Source organism: Balaenoptera ricei, chromosome 11 (assembly GCF_028023285.1).
Source record: "Balaenoptera ricei isolate mBalRic1 chromosome 11, mBalRic1.hap2, whole genome shotgun sequence".
Taxonomy (NCBI): domain Eukaryota; kingdom Metazoa; phylum Chordata; class Mammalia; order Artiodactyla; family Balaenopteridae; genus Balaenoptera; species Balaenoptera ricei.
Genome location: NC_082649.1, coordinates 23,011,756 through 23,032,897, shown reverse-complemented (window position 1 = coordinate 23,032,897; position 21,142 = coordinate 23,011,756). Strand labels below are relative to the sequence as shown.

The window sequence follows — 21,142 nt, the reverse complement described above, 5'->3', positions numbered from 1 at the left end:
TGGGAGGGAAAAGGAAGTAGAAGTATAAATTGTTATTTTTTCTTAATATGAAAGAATAAATAAATTGTTTCAATGACTAAACACGTGAAGAAATCAGACAAACAGTGTTCGTAATGACAATGGCTACTTTACACGATAAACGTGCAGAGAAAACTGTTACTGCTTTTCCTCAACATTACATATGGAAGGAATTCCGATTATTAAAAAAATGTTCTTGTGTATAATATTGAACAGTCACCAAAAACAGGACAAAAGTGTCTTTTTCCTGGTGAATTCACCACCCAACAGTAACTTTCTTAAAGCTCCCTTCATGGCCTCATTTCTTAAGCTGCGTACAATAGGGTTCAGTGTTGGGGGCACTACTGCATAAAAGATAGATATCATAATGTGAAAAGCAGTTGGAGAATCTGAAGTCGGTTTTAGAAACTCAAAAATGCCCGCGGAGAGAAAAAATGACCTAACAAAGAGGTGGGGCAGGCAGGTAGAGAAGGCCTTGGATCGGCCCTCAGCAGAGGGTATACTTGGAACTGTGGAAAAGATGTGCATGTAGGAGAGAACAAACGGAGATGAAGCAGATTAATGCCGGCACAGTCATGAAAGCAGCCACTCCAATCACTCCAAGGTAATCATTGGAACAGGAGAGCTTCAGCAACTGGGGGATATCACAGAAGAACTGGTGGAGTATTTTGGCCCTACAGAATGTAATGGAGAATGTGGCAGCCGTGTACAAGATTCCAGAGATGGCTCCACTCAGCCATGCATCTATCACAGCTCACTTACAGGCTCTGGGATCCATGATGACCTCGCAGTGCAATGGGAGGCAAATGGCTGTAGAGCGGTCATAAGACATCACTGTGAGAATGGCCACCTCAGCCCAGGCCAAAGATGTGAAGAAGAAAACCTGAAGTATGCACTGACTGTGGCACTATAGACATTGCCCATAAGTTAATTGTCAATGAACTGGGGGACTGTGACAGAAATGAAAGAGAGGCCCAGGAGGGAAAGGTGTTTCCAGAAGTAATACGCTGGGGATTGGAGATGTTGGTCCAGGGTTGTGATGGTGATAATTATGAGGTTACCTGCTAAGGCTAATAGGTACATCAGCAAGAAAAGCAATGCACGTAAGATTTGCAGCTCACGGTTGTTGGAGAGCCCCATGAGGAAGAATCCTCTCATTATGGTTACATTTGCCATAACCATTTTGGAGATACACATTGTGTTGGCAGCTGGAAGATAAAGAGGATAGGGGAAATGCAGTAGAGAGATGTTAAAATAAATTATTCATTTATTCATCATTGCTTCTTTCAACAATTAACTTTTAAGTACCTGTTATTCATCAGCTGTGCCCTAGATGTTGAGGATCCAAAGGTGAAGATATGTATTACTTGTGTTCATGGAGCTTACAGAAAACACTAGTAAACTGCTAGTTCCTGAGTGCAAATGTGATCAGAGTAACTGGTCCTGTCACAGAAAGACAGCTGAATTTCCACAACTAAAAAACACCATTCTATTTCCACAGATGAAACCCGTTGCTTTGCTTTAAGTCAAGAATAGAAAATCAGTGATCAGCTCTTGATTAGAGGTTTTCTTAAAATTGGACAAATTTTATTTGTTTATAGCATATTGCCCTATTTTAGTAGATTGAATGGCTCTTTAGAGGAAATATTGTTGAATGGGGTGATACCTAAGATTCTTCCCTGGCAAACAATTCTATTATAGCAAAAGCCCCTGTAATTGCAGAGCCAAGGGCCAAATTATGTAGTGCTATTGCCCTTCCAATTAACACTTTATTTAATAAATGTCTCATTGAAATGAAGAGCAAAAAACTTTTGCAAAGGGAATACTTATATTTCACTCTCAGATTTAGTGTTTAATCTGATTGTACAGAGCTTCTTCTGGTACCTAACAGCTTCTTCTTTGAAACTTCATTTCTAATTTCTCCTTTTCTGTGCCTTGTTTTTTGTCCCCCTTTCCCTTGATCTGATCAAATAATAAACAACATTATTGTCCATACTTAATTTTGATTTTGGTACATTAAATATTTTAGTCTGCCATATTTATACCGGTAATTATCAACAGTCTGGGAAATAAAAAGACTGAACAATTTTGAGCATTCATTTTCATGAGACAGACACCATGCTCTATTTTGTCATAAAATATGTCTCATTTAATCCATACAAGTTTTATTTCTTTATGTTCTATGGTGTAGGCATTTTAATCTCTATTTTTAAAAGAAAAAAATATGGTTTAGAATACTTAAGTAACAGAATTGAGTCTGAGTACCAAACATTTTCCTTTGCAATTCATACCATCACATTACATCTAAAATCTCTAAGTATTTATGAAAGACATGAGGAAACACTGGGGAAAAGGCCAAAATTACACTGAACGTTTACCTATCCAAGTCTTTGCCTTGCATGGTGATATCAGAGACTATGATATCACCATAGTTATAGTACAACTACTATACTGTTATAGTACAGTATAAGTACTTTACATGTTATAGTACAATTACTTTACTGAATATTTATATAAACACATAAAATATTAATGTTTCCTAATTTACTGGCTTTTCTTAAATTGCTCATTTTGTAATATATTCATGTGAATTAAATATATGACCTTTATTAATCGCTCATTTTCCTTGTTAGAATTAATAGTCTTGCTTTTTCAAATTCAATTTGAAGAACATAAGGTTCTGTCAGTTTCCATAAAACGTTTTTCTCTTTCCTCATTCAAGATTGTAAAACTTACCACAGCAGCTGTTGGTATGTAGGTAGTTATCAAAGCTGATCACAAAATTCTGACCTTTCTCATCTATAGTGACATCTTTTTAAGCATGTTGTTTCCCTTGAGAACCCAGGGTTTTTGTTGTTGTTGGGCTTTTCTTTTTATTTTCTTTCATCTTTTGTAATGGAAGCCTGAACTGAATAAAAACATTTCATTTTCTCTACCTCTCTGTCACCTGGCACTTGGAACTTTTTGCACAGAGGAGGAGTGGTTTGGTAAACTGTGGGGGTTTTTTGTCCCTAGTTCAATGGTTTGCAACCTTTAGCATGAATCACCTGGAGAGCTTGTTGAAACGTAAGTACCTAAGGCCCACACTTAGTAATTCTGATTCAGGAGGTGACATCCATAAATTTGAACGCCTAACAAACTCCCAGATGCTGCAGCTGCTGCAGCTGCTGCTGGTCTGAGTATCACACTTGGAGAACCACTGTGATAGCTAAATCATGCATTCCAAAAAGGCAAACAAGATTTTAAACATTAAAAGAAATCTTTAATGTTGGGTGTCCTGGAAAACTAGAGGTCAGTATTTATAGAAACTGAAGCCTATGCATTGCATCTCAGATTTGGAACAGCTATTTTGGGCATCCATTATGATCTCTAATAAACATAAAACTATCTACTAAAAGATCCTAAAACAAATTTAGCAACAGTACCTGAGAATCTCATAAAGAGGCCCAGTCCATTAAAATTTATTATTTAAATATTTGTCACTAGTTTATAAGTACTTAGAAATGAATGTAAGCCCACAATGTTGTTTTGTAATTTCTGAATTCTCTTGCCATGTTTTATACACATTATTAATATTTTCAGTAATAATCATATGACTATAAATTTATGAAATTTATGTTACAAAGGTTTCCTCTGAAGCTACATGGATACATATTTACTAAGTTTTAAAGGCTACACAGCATTCTGCTCAAATTACTTTCCATTTAATAATTTTAAAGTCAAGGACCAGATGGTTTCAATGGTAAATTCTACCAAAAATCTAAAGAAGAATTAATATTAACTCTTCTCAAACTTTTCCAACAAATAGAAGACAAGGGAACACTTCCAAAGTCATTTTATGAGACCAGGTATACCCAGATACCAAAGCCAGACAAGTATACTACAAGAAAAGCAAATTACAACCAATGTCCCTGATGAATATAGATGCAAAATCCTCAAAATAATATTAGAAACAAAATTCAACAGCACATTAAAAGGGATATACAGGATGACCAAGTGGTATTTATCCCTGTGATGCTTGGATGTTTCAACGTAGGCAAATTAATAAATGTGATACACCATGTATACAGAATGAAGGATTAAAATCATATGATCATCTCAATACATGCAGAAAAATCATTTGACAAAATTAACATTCTTTCATGATAAAAACTCTCAACAGATTAGGCATAGAAGGAATGTATCTCAACATAATAAATGTCATATATGACAAGCCATGCCAACATCATATGCAACTGTGAAAAGCTGAGTGCTTTCACTCTAAGAACAGAAAAAAGATAAAGCTGCTCACTCTCACCCCTTCTTTCAGCATAGTATTGGACGTCCAGGAGAGAGCAATTGGAAAAAAGAAATAAAAGGAATTCAAATTGGAGAGGAAGAAGTAAAACTGTCATTATTTGCAGATGACATGATATTAAATATAGAAAAACCCTAAGGGCTCCATCAAAAAACTATCAGAACTAGTAAAAACATTCAGTAAAGTTGCAGGATGCAATCAACATGAATATAGTGTTTTTTTTCACTAACAATGAATTTTCAGAAAGAGAACTTAAGAAAGCTATCACGAGTTCTGGTTCAAGATGGTGATGTAGGAAGATTCTAAACTCACCTCCTCTAATAAACACATCAAATCTACAGCTACATATGAAACAATTTTCTCTAGAACAAAAACCTAAAAACTGGCTTTGTGACTCCTAAACATCTACAAATAAGAAAAAATTTATATTGAAGCAGGTAGGAGAGACTGAGAGACAATCTCACTAGAGGAAACTCAAAACCTGGAGCTTCTCCCCAAGGAGCCAAGGGTTTGAATCTAACATCAAGCACCCCAACTTTTAAGACCTGCACCTGGAAGACAAGCCCCCCAAACATTTAGCTTTGAAAACCAATGGGGCTCCAAACCAGATGACTTCACTGGTGAATTTTACCGAACATTTAAAAAAGAATTAACTCCAATCCTTCTCAAACTCTTCCAAAAATCAAAGAGAAAAAAACATTCCCAAACTCATTTTATGCGGCCAGCATTATTCTGATCCCAAAACCAGAAAACACTACTAGATTAGAAAAATACAAGTCAATATTCCTAATAAATATAGATGCAAATATTCTCAATAAATACTAGCAAACCAAATTAAATAGCACATTAATGAGATTATTCACCATGGTCAAATGGACTTTGTACCTGGGGTACAAGGACGGTTCAACATATGAAAACCACCCAATGTAATACATCATATTAATAGACAGAAAGAAAAGAACCATATGATCATCTCAATAGCTGCAGAAAAATTATATGACAAAATTTAGCATCAATTCATGACAAAAACACTTAACAAATTAGGCATAGAAGAAACGTATCTCAACATAATAAATTCATATATGATAAGCCCACAGCTAACATCTTACACAGTGGTGAAAGGTTGAAAACTTTTCCTCTAAGATCAGCAACAAGACAAGTGTGCCTCCCTCACCGTTCTTTTTTTTTTTTTTTTAATTTTTATTTATGGCTGTGTTGGGTCTTCGCCTCTGTGCGAGGGCTTTCTCTAGTTGTGGCAAGCGGGGGCCACTCTTCATCGCGGTGCGCGGGCCTCTCACAATTGCTGCCTCTCTTGTTGCGGAGCACAGGCTCCAGACGTGCAGGCGCAGTAATTGTGGCTCATGGGCCCAGTTGCTCCGCGGCATGTGGGATCCTCCCAGACCAGGGCCGAACCCGCGTCCCCTGCATTGGCAGGCGGATTCTCAACCACTGCGCCACCAGGGAAGCCCCAGGGAAGCCCCAGGGAAGCCCCAGGGAAGCCCCCTCACCATTCTTATTCAACATAGAATTGGAAATCCTAGCTATAGTATTTAGCCAAGAAAAAAAAAAAAAAAAAAAGGTATCAGAATTTGAAAGGAAGAAGCAAAATTGTCTCTATTTACATATGACATAAGTTTATATATTGGGTTGGCTGAAAAGTGCCTTCAGTTTTTAAGTAAAAATAAAAGACACATTTTTCATTTTCACCAAGAACTTTATTGAACAACATATTCACCCTTTTGTTCCACTAACTTCTGCCATTTTTCAGGTAACTTCATAATTCCATCTTCCCAAAACTTTTTATCTTTTTGAGCAAAGAACTGTTCCAGGTGCCTTTTACAGTCTTCCAGGGTATTGAAATTTTTTCTATTAAGAGAATTTTGTAAAGACCTAAATAAATGGAAATTCAAAGGTGCAATGTCTGGTGAATACGGAGGATGAATCAGAACTTCCCAGCCAAGCTGTAACAGTTTTTGCCTGGTCGTCAAAGAAGCATGCGGTCTTGCGTTATCCTGATGGAAGATTATGTGTTTTCTGTTGACTAACTCTGGACGCTTTTCGTTGAGTACCGCTTTCAGCTGGTCTAACTGGGAGCAGTCCTTGTTGGAATGAATCACTTGGTTTTCCAGAAGGAGCTCATAATAGAGGACTCCCTTCCAATGCCACCATATACACAACATCACCTTTTCTGGATGAAGACAGGCCTTTGGTGTGGTTGGTGGTGGTTCATTTCACTTGCCCCATGATCTCTTCCGTTCCACATTATTGTACAGTATCCACTTTTCATCGTCTGTCACAATTTGTTTTAAAAATGGAACGTTTTCATTACATTTAAATAGAGAATAACATGCGGAAGTACGGTCAGGAAGGTTTTTTTCACTTAATTTGTATGGAACCCAAACATCAAAGCAATTCACATAACCAAGCTGGTACAAATGATTTTTAATGCTTGATTTGGATATTTTGAGTATGTCGGCTATCTCCCGTGTGGTATAACATTGATTGTTCTCAATTAATGTCTCGATTTGATCGCTATCAACTTCAACTGGTCTACCCTACTCTAGAGCATCGTCCAGCAAGAAAACTCCAGCACGAAACTTCGCAAACCACTTTTGACATGTTCAATCAGTCACAGCACCTTCTCCATACACTGCACAAATCTTTTTTTGCATTTCAGTTGCATTTTTACCTTTCTTGAAATAATAAAGCATAATATGCCGAAAATGTTGCTTTTCTTCTTCCATCTTCAAGATTAAAATGGCTACACAAAAATTCACCAGATTTGATGTCTTTTTTTAAATGCACACTGATATGACAGCTGTCATATACAATCTAACAATATTGTTTTGAATGAAGTTAAAGACAACTAAGTGCTACTAGAGCCATCTTATGGAAAAAACCGAATGAACCTTTTGGCCAACCCAATACAAAAATTCCTAAAGACTCAACAAAAAAGATGTTAGATCTAATCAATGAAGTAAGTAAAGTTGCAGGATACAAAATTAACATACAAAAACAGTAGTATTTCTATACACTAACAATGCATTTTCTGAAAATAAAATAAAGATATCAGTCTCATTTATAATAGCATCAAAAACAGTAAAATACTTAGGAATAAATTTAACCAAGGAGGTGAAAGATCTCAACTTTGAAAACTACAAGAAATTGATAAAAGAAATCAAAGAAGACACAAATAAATGGAATCATAGCCCATTTTCATGGATTGGAAGAATTAGTATTGTTAAAATGTCAATACTACCAAAAGTCATCTATAGATTGAATGCAATCACTATCAAGATTCCAATAGCATTTTTTACAGAAGTGGAAAAACACCCCTAAAATTTATATGGATCCACAAAAGACCCCAAATAGCCAAAGGAATCCTGAGAAAAAAAACCAAAGCAGGAGGCATCAAGCTTCCTGATTTTAAGCTATAGTGTTAAGCTATAGTGATCAAAACAGTATGGTAGTGGCATAAAAACAGACAAATAGAAAAATGGGACAGAATTGGGAGCTCAGAATTAAGCCCAAGCATATATAGCAAACAGATATTTAACAAGGGAACCAAGAATATTAAATGGAGAAAAGATGGTCTCTTCAATAAATGATATTGAGATATCACATGTATATTCACATGTAAAAGAATGAAACTGGATCCTTATCTGACATACAAAAATTAACTTGAAACGGATTAAAGACTTAAATGTAAGACCTGAAATCATGAAACTGCTAAAAGAAAACAGGGATAAAGCTCTTGACATGGGTCTTGGCAGCAGTTTTTTTGGATATAACACCTAAAGCACAAGCAACAAAAAATTTAAAAAGTGAGACTACATTAAACAAAAAAGCTTCTGTACAGCAAAATAAACCATCAACAAAATGAAAAGGCAACCTACAAAATGGGAAAATATTTGCAAACCATATATCTGATAAGGGGTTAATATCTAAAATTAATTTTTAAAAAAATTCATACAACTTAATAGCAAAACAAACAAACAAACAAACCTCAAATAACTCAATTAAAAATGGGTAAAAGACCTGAACAGACATTTCTCCAAAAAAGATATACAAAAGGCCAATAGGTATATGAAAAGATATTCAACATCACTAGCCACTAGGGAAATGCAAAATAAAACCACAATGAGAAATAACCTCAGCCTGTTAGACTGGCCATCATCAGAAAGATAAGAGATAGCAAATGCTGGCTTGGGTGTGTCCATGACACCCACAAGGCTACAGCAAACTTAGAGACAGCTCTTAAAGTATTTGCGCACTTGGACTGACTTGCCCCAGGGACCAGACCAGACAGCAGACTTAAACACACCCTAACTCTTTATGTGATAAAGGCCTATTTGCTTCTCCTGGAGCTTCAGCCTGAGGGGCAGGCATCTGGTTGGGCACACATATAGTGGTCTACTGATATTCTCTCAGGGATGGAAGCCAACGGATGTCATCTTTGCACTTTCCCTCTGCCTTACTTCAGCTCACTAGTGTCTCCCAGAAAGGAGCTTGTACACTCCTCTGGCACCCCAATTCTTGCAGCTGCCACCAAGGGAACCCTTGTACACTCTCGGGAGGAAGGTAAACTGGTACAACCATTATGGAGACAGTATGGAGGTTTCTCAAGAAATTAAAAATAGAACTACCATATGATTCAGCGGTCCCACTTCTGGGTATATACCCAAGATAATGAAATCACTATCTTGAGGAGATATCTATATTACCATGTCACTGCAGCATTATTCACAACAGCAAGATATGAAAACAATGTAAGTGCCTGTCAACTGATGAATGTTTCACTCACCAGAGTTGATCTTAGTCAGTAGGAACCAATCTCACTTAATCCTAAAACTGAGCATCTTTATTCTAGAATTGAGCTGGTTTTATTTATTTATTTTCTATAGTATAAGATTTATTTTCTATAGTATAAGTTCAGACTTACATTCCTCTAGCAAGAATTATCAATTTCAACTTTATTGGTCACCCATGAATTCATGCGTGTTTGTTTGGACCTCATGTAAAAAAGAGAATGTTTAGTAATTGTTACATAAACTCATACAAAATTACAGAATCAAAGCATCTTAGAGTTAAAACAAGACTTAGAGGTCATTGAGTCCAACCTTTATCCAAACACTATATCTTTTCTAAAATAACTCTGAACCTAATAATCTAGTCGCCATTTTAACAGTCCTATAGATGGGTAATTTTTATCCAAGGATGAATGTATTCAGTTTTCAAATACCTAATGAGAAAGGCATTTTCAAAAACTTGTGGTATGAACATTTAACATGAGATCTACCTTTTTAACAATGAAATAAATTTTAAAAAAATTTTTAAATCTTATATCTACTCTTAAATGTCAAAAAAAACCCCACAAAACAACGAAATAATGTCATCTGCAGCAACATGGATGGATCTAGAGATTATCATACTAAGTGAAGTAAGTCAGACAAAGACAAATATCAAATGATATCACTCATATGTGGAATCTAATTTTAATAAAAAGATACAAATGAACTTATTTACAAAACAGAAACAGACTTACAGATATCAAAAACAAATTTATGGTTACCAAAGGGGAAACATGGAGGGGGGGATAAATCAGGAATTTGGGATTAACATACACATACTACTATATATAAGATAGGTAACCAACACGGACCTACTGTATAGCAAAGGGAACTCTACCCAATATTCTGTGATAACCTATATGAGAAAAGAATCTGAAAAAGAATGACTATATGTATATGTATAACTGAATCACTTTGCTGTACACCTGAAACTAAAACAACATTGTAAACCAACTATACTCCAATAAAATTTTTAAAAATTCAATGTAAATTATATTCAATTTGACAACTATTTAAAAATAGCTCTGTTCCCCTATTTTTATATTTAATAAAAATATTTTCATATTTTTTAAGGGTAAGAAATTGAATTTCAAACATTGTAAAATCGGTTTTGATTGCCAGTGACTAATACAGTGCTGCCTAAATATTGCAATATGTTTCACCTTGGTTTTACAAGGCTATTATGAACAATAAAAAAGGCAACTCGTGAGTGATCAAAAAAACATATTCTGAGGTTCAGTTTTGAGGAGAGAATTTTCTATTTTAACATAGTTTTTTTTTTTATTGTGGTCTATTGTATACTTTCATTAAAGCTTTGGATAAAGATAGTAGGGTATTACCAAAAGAAATCAATATTTAGAATCAATATTTAATCAATATTTAGAAGTTAATCAACATTTAGAATATTTAGACTTTAAATCAACATTTAGAATCAATATTATACATGCTGATTAATAGAGAATCCAAAGATTTCAACATATTAAAATAGTGGGATAATTTTTTTAAATTGTGGGATAGTTCACATAGAATAAAACAATGAACTATATTTCATAAATAAAATCACATAAAATCAGAGAAGTGTGTGGGTGTTTTATTTTTTTAAAGAATGGATAAATATAATCAATACATGTTAATAGCATCCAATGACCACCAAAACACTAAAAACAACAACAACAACAACAACAAAACTCTTAAAATAATACCTACCTCCCTTATCTGACCAAAATTGAATTTATCATTTCAGAATTGAACACTTTAAGAAGATCGTAGACAAATGGGTGTGTTTGCAAACAAAAGTGTTTAGATATCATTCATTTAAATTACTAGAAAGCTCAGAAAGGACCTATATTTGCAAAATATTAAAATTGGTTGTCTTAGTGAAATGTTAAAGACATACTGTATGATCTCACTAATATGTGGAATATGAAAAAACAAACAAACTCATAGATAAAGAGATCAGGTTGGTAGTTGACAGAGGCAGTTGGGGGGGAGGGTGGGCAAAGTGGGAGAAGGTGGTCGAAAGGTACAAATTTCCAGTTATAAGACAAGTAAGTTCTGGGAATGTAATGTACAGCATGGTGACTAAAGTTAACCATACTGTATTGCAAATTTGAGAGCTGCTAAGAGAGTAGATCTTAAAAGTGCTCATCACAAGAAAAAAAATTGTGACTATGTGAGGTGATGGGTGTTAATTAAACTTGTGGTAATCGTTTTACAATATGTACATATATCAAATCATTATGTTGTACATGTAAAATGAATACAATGTTAAAGTCAATTATATCAATAAAACTGGAAGAAAACAGCAAAAAGATTACTGGAAAATCTCCAAATATATGGAGATTAAACAACACACTTCTAAATAACACAAGGGTCAAAGAAGAAATCTCAAGAGAAATTTTAAAGTATATTTTAAAAAATGGTTGTCTTTTTGTCTGAATCAATTTAAAATTATGATTTATGTCCCTGTAATCAAACTAGAAATAGTGGGTATTAGCTATATTCACATGGAGGTTTTCTCAAAATAAACAATAATCTTCAAACTCTGTTCCCGGAGATACAGTGAATACACTAGTATGAGGAAGAATTTTCTTTAAAGCAAGATTCTGGACAAAAATTTTATGCAGACCTTTTAGAATTCAGACAAAAATCTAACTGCAATGTTCTTGTAAAATTCTTCTTTTTTTTTTTCCATCTATACTTTCAATTTCTGACTCGTGCATCTATGACTTTAAGATTCCAGCTCTTAATCCGTGCCATGAAGATGTTCTTCCACAGCTTCCCTAAGCTAGCAGAAAGACCAGAACTTCTTTTTATTTATAATCCAATTGATAACATTGGATGGTCTGCAATTGCTTATATGTCTCAGATGGAAAGATTTTCCATTAAAAGTTTAATTCTCACTTTACCTTTGATATCTCCCCATTGTCTATGAAGATAAATGATAAAATGTAACTGAGTCATTACTGGTTTTCCCCTTGAGATCAATAATGTTTTTGGTTTTGCTTGGAAAATAGTGAACTATTAAATTAGAAGATTGTCGAGAGTTTAGCTAAGCTACTCCATAGTATTGGTGCCTTGGCATCTATTTTGTTTGGCCAAGAGGCTGGCAGGGACCTTAAACTGACACTAGCCCCTTTATGCAACTGCTCTCCCTACATAACAGCCTCAGAGTCACAAGAAAATGTAAGTTCCTGATGTGACTTCCCCAACAGCCCTTGTGATCAACAATCTCTTCTTTGCCTCCCAGGACCTTCCCCTGGTGTACCCCTGTGGAGCTTACCAAAACCCCACCCTTTTGGTTTGAAATGACTGATCTGGCCTTAGCTTGGGAACCCCAAACCACTCCACCCATGGACCCTAGTAAGGACATGTGCCCCAGATCTTACCACTCTCTGTCTGCACTCTGCTTTCACTTTCCCTTGTGGCCTGTCTCGGCATACTGTGTACTTCCTCCTGGACCTGTGAGTAATAAACCTCTCTATTTCAATTTCTCTTGTGGTCTGTTGTTGAATCATATCAACTACACTCCTCTTCTATATTCTAGAAGAAAATATGTAGAACTGCTGTTATTTCTTCCTTAAATGTTTGGAAGAATTTGCCATCTGGGCTTGGAGATTTTTTTTTAGAAGTTTTTCAATTACACATTTAATTGCCTTAACAGTTATAGGACTATTCAGTTTATTTATTTTGTCAAAAGTGAGCTGTTTTAGTGTTTGGTTTTTAAGGCTCATTGATTTCACTAAAGTTGTAGAATATACGTGCAAATATTTTTCATGATATTCCCTTATTATTCTTTGAATGTTCAGAATCTCTATTGATAGTCTCTCATCCCTGATATTGATAAATTGAATATTCTTTCTTATTTTCCTTGTTAGTCATGCTGAAGTTTCAGTAATTTTATTGATCTATTCCAAGAATCAGATTTTGGTTTAAATGACTTTAATATTTTCTACTTTTAGTTTCATGGATTTCTACTCTTTTCTTTATAATTTACTGGTTTCTACTTCACTTGGTTTTGTTTTTCTCTTTTAGTTTTGATTTTAAGGTGGAAGTTTAGATTATTGATTTGAGACCTTTATTCTTTTTTCATATGAACATTTAATAATATGCTTTGTCCTTTAAGCACTGCCTTAGCTGCATCGCACAAATTTTGATATGTGGCATTTTTATTTTTGCTTACTTCCAAATACTATCTAATCTCCTTTGTGATTTTCTCTTTGATCCATGGATTACTTAGAAGAATATTATTTAATTTTCACATGCTTGGATATCCTCCTGTTATCTTTCTGTTGCTGATTTCTAGTTTAATTTCATTATGGTCTGAGAACATTTCACAGATAGATGAGTGAGGAATTCAAGACCTGAAATCTCATTCACCTTCTACTTTCAAGGATTTCTTGATTTAGAACCTATTGCTATGTGATTGGGGAGAAATATCTAACTCCATTTCCTTCTACTTTTCACTTTCAGTATCCAGGATTAAAATACGAGAACTCATTTAACAGGTTTCTTTTTTCTTCTGCTACTCCTTAATCTAGAAAATTAAAGTAACCAATAAGATTGATTCTTTTTTTTTTTTTAAGTTCTGCTTTTTTTGTTTGTTTTTTTAAAAATTTATTTATTTATTTTTGGCTGTGTTGGGTCTTCGTCTCTGTGCGAGGGCTTTCTCCAGTTGCGGAGAGCGAGGGCCACTCTTCATCGCGGTGCGCGGGCCTCTCACTGTCGCGGGCTCTCCCGTTGCGTAGCACAACTCCAGACGCGCATGCTCAGTAGTTGTGGCTCACGGGCCCAGCTGCTCCGCGGCATGTGGGATCCTCCCAAACCAGGGCTCGAACCTGTATCCCCTGCATTGGCAGGCAGACTCCCAACCACTACGCCACCAGGGAAGCCCAATAAGATTGTTTCTTGTAGAATTATGGTCATAAGCACGTGGTCCTAAGGCAGTAATCCTGTGGTCCAATGGAGTTGTTAATCCAAATTTTTCCCTGGAATCTTTTTTTATGAAAAATCAAAGTATTTGTAATAAAAAGAGTGATAGAGTTTCAGGTGGATAAGTTTATATTAAGTAGTGCCATATTTTTGTACAAATTTAATTAATGTAAGAAATATGACTTTGGCCTGCTCACTGGTTTGTGCTTTCTCTAACATATAACCATCTCACAAATCAAGCTGTGGATTTAGAAAGAAATTTAGGGTTTTTTAATCTTATAATTTTAACTCAGAAAATCATGTGCTGGGTTACATTTATAAATATGGCTATTGATGTAAGGGGCAACACAAGCAATAGTGGCTTACATTTCTAATAAGTTTACATGGTCCATAATGGGAATACTGGTATTTTACCTAATTGTGATATTTACCGCAGGTATCAGTTTTAAGCATTTTTTCCACAATTATATTTAGATAATAAAATATCTTACATTTGGGATTTTATGTATACTATACTTATATTAGTCAAGGTACAATCACATAGATTTTGCTGCAGTAACAAATCAATTCCAAACCCCAGTGATTTAAAACAAAATACTATATTTCTTATTCACATAAAATCTGATTTGGGAAGTCGGTGCTTCCTTCTTTCCAGTAACTAAGGGATCCAGACCTCGTCTATCTTGTGATCTAGCCATCTCAAAACGTGGCTTTTGAGGTTGCTACAGCACAAGAGGAATGCAAGAAGTAGGAAAAAAAAATGTTTTTTTAAACTGTGTCAACCCAGAAAAGACAATTATCACTTACAGTCACATTTTATTTTTCTGATTTATGTGGTTCCAGTGTACTTAGAAGGTAGATGTTAAAATGGGGTATCACACATGGTAAGAAAGAGGAAACAGTGTAGTGCCACATTACTTAAACCTTGATTTGTTCCTGACACTGTTGGGAATTTTCTAGTGCTCCTCTAATAAATAATAGATACTAGCCTTTGTTTTGAAATAGATATTTTTTACCTTATTGAACATGCTTCCCTACTGCTCCTTCTATATCACAAACCATTTTTCTATTTAATGACTTACTGATATTTAAAAAATCTACTAATATAACGTTTAACAAATTTACTGATGTTTTAGTAATACTTTCAAGAATATTAAAAAGATTTCTTCATTAATCATGTTTTCAACATTGCGCTATATTAATTTGCCTGCTTGACAGTACATGTACTATAATTAATTTAATTGTGTATTTAAATGTACAAACTTCTAAAATATCAGCTAGCATTCAGGTAAAAATATTAAAAATTCAGAACGGTTTTTTTGGTTAAGTCTCAGGTGTTTGCTCTGATATGCCTGTAATATTGAAGGTAAATCAAAATATACCATTAGGGTTTTGGGGACATATCTGAAGCAATCTCCAACAGCAGCACTAAATTTCTTTGCTGACCCATGTTTTTGTTTCAAAATGTATGCAACTTCTACAACATAGTATATCCATGTTTGTTCCAATACAAAATAGTAGTTTCAGTGTTCTTTTATTTAAATTTGATCTAGACCTTTAAGCAAAACTAACAAACTCAAGAAGATATAGCATTTTTATTTAGTAACCTCAAATACCCTCTGAGAAGTAAAATACACAACCTCTTAGAAGTACACTGCTTTAACAGAATGAATAAATTAACACTATAAACATTTTTTCTCAATACATATATTAAGATATATATAATATCATATTGACATGAGGTCCTATGTAAAAATGAATCATGAATTGTGAGAAACACTGTGATCAAAAAAAAATTTTTTAATGTTTAGTATCCTTTTCCAGATTACATTAGAATTAAGGAAACAGACTCTCTTTCTCTCATATAACCAGGAACCTTCATTTTTCTAAAAGCTGTTTCCTCATATTCTAGCTTCATCTGTCTCCCAATTGGACCACAGAAAGTGGAAGTGCTCACTGTATGTAATTGACAGGAAGTAGATCTTTGCACTTTTCTTTTTAGGAGGAGAGGGGAGGGTTGCAGTGGTCCTTGGAAAAAAGAATAAAAGCAGCAGCTCTAGATCCAAATACGGTGGGTGCATCTACTGAGCATTTATTAGGTCCAAAGCATGATAGAGAAATCTGCAGAAATCTGAGAAATTACAAAGATGAATATTGCCTGGGCTTGGGAAGGACTTATACTGACAGGCAATGCACTGATGAGGTGTTCAAATAGGACCCACCTGAGGGGAGGACGCCGCATGTGCTTGAGGATAACCAGTGTTCTCAGAAAAACAAATACTAAAATGCAGTTGAGTATGCTGAGTAGGAAAGCACCAGGATTCATGCTGACGTGTGGGGAGAAGAGAAATTCATATGAAATATTCCATTACATGAGGTGATCTCAATTTACCAGAATATTTCATCTTTTGGGGGAGATTTCATGCATATTTTATATTAAATCCTATCTTCAGTATTTGCAGTTCCAAATTTACATGATCTTTGGCAGTGTTGAACTTACATAGATCGTTAATGTTCCCAGTCATATACCAGTTTAATTCAGACTCCAGAATTCATACCATCCAGCATACTTATTCTCCAAAATTAAGGGAGAAACACACTGATGAAACACAATGATGGATTTTGAGAAAATTCATGTTTATCAAGACCTTAGAGAATATCTTATTAAGAGACTGTGATTCATTACTTTGACATAACTGCAGAAAATTGAAATAAATAAAAATGATTAAATGTATTTATCAATAGATTGCACTTTGGAAAGGATAATTTTATAAAGAAAGTTTGGGGATGTGTATATGAAAGAGAGATTGGCAGAAATTGTACTAATGCCTCAGAATAAGTGCTTTGTTCGTGATTTTATAAATCATCAAATAGAAAATTATGTAGAGTTCTATGAATTTAGAATTAAAATTTTATTATTTAGATTTACTTTATGGGACACAGAGCTACAATATTAAATATTAAATTCAATGTTCTGTAAGAAAGGCAATTTCATACACGTTTGAATTAAGGCAAGTGTTAATATCCCTATTTGGTGGCAAAGAATCTATAGTCAAAGATAATGAATGGTTTTCCCCAAAAGGCACACAGATTGTACATCACTCTGTTTATGGGGCTACATATACTCACTAATGAAGAATGAGATTTGATTTGCATTTCAGGCAATGATGTTGAGTTTTTGCTGAACTCACTCTATTTTCTTTAGGCATCTTTGACTAATATGTATTTGTGAGGCAGTTCATAGCCAGAGGCTATAAGACTTTTTTTTTTTTTTAAATAAAGCTAAACAATCAACCAAGGCTTTTAATTCAACATGATATTCTCATAACCCCTACATTGAAATGGGCCAAACTTACCCCGTCAAGTGACAAAGGAAGTTACATTTTTAAGCTCATAAATTACTAGTAAGTTTTCTCAAGTTAGAATATTTTCTGCCTTAGTTTTTCCACCACTGTTCACTGTCCAAAGCATCCTTGTGTTTTCTCTCTTCCTCCAGAGTAAATTCTATTTGTATCGACCATAACCTCATTGTTTATCGTAACAGTATAAGACTGACTGAGGTTTATGGTAAAAGTAATTTATATTTAAAATCACCATCTCTAAATGTTTTTATGCATTTCCCTTTGCATACTTCTATCTTATATGCTTTTGACCTAAATGTCTTTTGATATCACTTGCCTCTGGGGCCTTTGGTGAATGATATAATTGGACTTTGAATGTTAAAAGATGATTAAATGCTGTCAACACATGTTGGTTAAAGTTAACTCAGGATAGTAGTGGCATTTTTTTAAAAGATGGGATCATTTCCAATTTACTTGGCATTCACTTAGAAACAGTTTATTCCAAATATATTTTCTAAACTTTCTAAATATCTTTCCTCTAGCTATTAAACCAGTTTCTCCCCCTAAAATTAAGTTAACTAGTAGTTAGGGTTAGGGATAAAAGTGATATGACTTGGTAAGATTCAATATTGTAAAACAGATGTCTCAAAAGTGGATAAGTGCTGTGTGGAGATCACTAAGAGTTGATTGTTTCTTTCTTGGCCCTGTTCCACCTGTGAACTTTATGACACTTGATACACTGTTCTCTCATCACTTCCATGTCTGACATCTTCTCTGAAAGGCAAACACATCCATCCTTACTTCTTAGGTCTTCTCTTCAGAGATCATCTTGTCCTGACTCAAAATTCCTTAGTCAGTGCCCTTCTCAGGGCAGCTTTCACATCCTTGTTCCTCAGTGTATAGATAAATGGATTGAGTGTAGGTGTGACAATCCCATAGAACAGAGCCATGATCTTCCCTCTGTCACGAGAATAACTAGAGGGAGGCTGGACATACATACTGATGGCTGTAAAGTAGAAGAGGGAGACCACCAGCAAATGTGAAGCACAGGTATTAAAGGCCTTCCAGCGACTTTCAGCAGAGCGGATCCTCATTACTGCCTGAGCAATGAACACATAAGTGCCCAGGATGAGGGTGAGGGGCACCAGAAGTAGCAAAACCCCAAGCACATTGAGCTCAGCCTCATTCACATGAGTATCAGTACAAGCTAGTTTCAAAAGAGCAGGAACTTCACAGAAGAAATGGTCCATCACCCTCTGTCCACATTTTGGGGTCAACACTGTGAGAGTGGACTGCACAAGGGAGTTAGCAAAGCCACTAATCCAGGTCCCAGTGGCCATGTGGATACAGCGTCTCTGGTTCATGATGATTGGGTAGTGAAGGGGCTTGCAAATAGCAGCATAACGATCGAAGGCCATGATGGCTAGAAGTATGCATTCAGTAGAACCCAAGGCCAAGAAAATATAGAGTTGGGCAACACAACCACTGTAGCTAATGGTCTTTTCTGGTCCCTGAAGGTTGACTAGCATCTGTGGGACAGTGCTGGTAGTATAGCAGAGGTCCAGAAGGGATAGATTAGAGACAAAAAAGTACATGGGACTGTCAAGCTGGGGATCCAGGCGGGAAACTAGGATAATGGAGATATTTCCAAACAGGGCAAAAATGTAAGCCACCAGAAAGATTACAAAGAGTGGTGTCTCCAGCCAGGGGCGATCAGAGAATCCCAATAAGATAAAATCATCTAGTGAGCTCTGATTATTGATCCACATATTGGCACCGATAGGTGAAATTCCAGCTGAGACCTCTAAATACCCACTTCTAGGGATGGGCATCAATGGTAAAAGGAAGCCACTGGAAATTAAGGACCAGAGATGCTAAGATGAAACTCTCATTTTTGCTGTAATCTGCATCTATACCCCAATTATGGTAAAATGTCAAGCCAACATTATCAGTGTAATATTGAAAGATTATTAAGAAAAGAATAAAAAGAACACTAGCAAAGTAGTTGGGAAATTTTCCTTATGTAATGAGTGTCTTCTGGTTAGCTATCATTCCTTTGGATTTTGATGTCTTCTCTTCTAAAAAGTTTCGATAGAACTACCATCAACCCTACTTGTCATGAATATTTAACAGAAACAACAAAGTATAGATTAAAACAGATTGCGAGAAGGCAGAGCTTCCCAAATACAGGCTGAACAAAAGACAGATGAGGAAGGCAGGTGGGTCAGCAGCTGAGGGGGAGCCAAGGCATCTTGGCATTTTCTTCTTCCTTAAACTGACCCTGGTCAGAAACATCATGGGAATTGGAGCACTTCATAAAGTTTGTACAGTGAAAAGATGGAGTATCAGGACTCCTGTTACCCCTCCCAAGCATTAGTACTGATCCTATTAAGAAAATTTTAAAGTAGGGGGAATTTGTCCCAGCTTACCCTTCCCCCTCCCCGTGTCCTCAAGTCCATTCTCTAGTAGGTCTGCGTCTTTATTACCATCCTGCCCCTAAGTTCTTCATGACCATTTTTTTTTTTTTAGATTCTATATATATATGTGTCAGCATATGGTATTTGTTTTTCTCTTTCTTACTTACTTCACTCTGTATGACAGACTCTAGGTGCATCCACCTCACTACAAATAACTCAATTTCGTTTCTTTTTATGGCTAATATTCCATTGTATATATGTGCCACATCTTCTTTAGCCGTTCATCTGTTGATGGACACTTAGGTTGCTTCCATGTCTTGACTATTGTAACTAGAGCTTCAATGAACATTGCGGTACATGACTCTTTTTGAATTATGGTTTTCTCAGGATATATGCCCAGTAGTGGGATTGCTGGGTCGTATGGTAGTTCTATTTTTACTAAGGAACCTCCATACGGTTCTCCATAGTGGCTGTATCAATTTACATTCCCAACAACAGTGCAAGAGGGTTCCCTTTTCTCCACACCCTCTCCAGCATTTATTGTTTGTAGATTTTTTGATGATGGCCATTCTGACCGGTGTGAGGTGATACCTCATTGTAATTTTGATTTGCATTTCTTTAATGATTAGTGATGTTGAGCATCCTTTCGTGACATCACCATGGCTTTGGATTTGCCTTATGAAAACCTTCCAAATACTAAGTTTATGCAAGTACTCATCTATATTTTCTCCCATTATCCAAGTAAGATTCATCCTTTGCAGCAAAATCTTTACTATTTAACCCTTTTATGTATATTTTCATTACATTGGTTAGCCAGAAATCTAATATTTGATCATTTGACCCATTAAATAATGTATTAGTTCCTCACTGACTTGACATACCAAATATGTTGTGGTGATTGTTCTTATTATTGAACATTAATAATTAAGCAAGAGGAAATATATTCAATTGAAAGAGTATTGAAGTGAGTTATTCAGAAACACTTTCTGAGAGTTGAACTGCTATATATTAGAATGATAAGCTGTTTTTCAGGTAGTCAGACTTTAGTGCTAGAAAAAGCATCTGTACATTTGTTGTCATTGGCCTTTTTTTTTTTAAGCACACATAATAGTTTATTTTTATTTATTTTTTTAACATCTTTATTGGAATATAATTGTTTTACAATGGTGTGTTACTTTCTGCTTTATAACAAAGTGAATCAGCTATATATATACATATATCCCCATATCTCCTCCCTCTTGCGTCTCCCTCCCATCCTCCTTATCCCACACCTCTAGGTGGTCACAA

The 21,142-nt window shown here is 35.3% G+C and overlaps 2 protein-coding genes across 2 annotated transcripts in view; both read right to left on the bottom strand.

Moving 5' to 3' along the window:
- Nucleotides 1–200: 200 nt before the first annotated feature.
- The window catches only part of LOC132374337 (olfactory receptor 14J1), a 95,181-nt gene continuing 74,239 nt past the window's right edge, over nucleotides 201–21,142 (bottom strand). Inside the window, 4 exon segments of the mRNA XM_059937923.1 lie at nucleotides 201–266; nucleotides 268–558; nucleotides 560–927; nucleotides 930–1,226. Coding sequence (XP_059793906.1) covers nucleotides 201–266; nucleotides 268–558; nucleotides 560–927; nucleotides 930–1,215 — 1,011 coding nt within the window. The 5' untranslated portion in view covers nucleotides 1,216–1,226.
- Nucleotides 18,278–19,207, bottom strand: LOC132375439 (olfactory receptor 2B2-like). Its single transcript, XM_059940709.1, has one exon. The coding sequence runs from the start codon at nucleotides 19,205–19,207 to the stop codon at nucleotides 18,278–18,280; it is 930 nt and encodes a 309-aa protein (XP_059796692.1).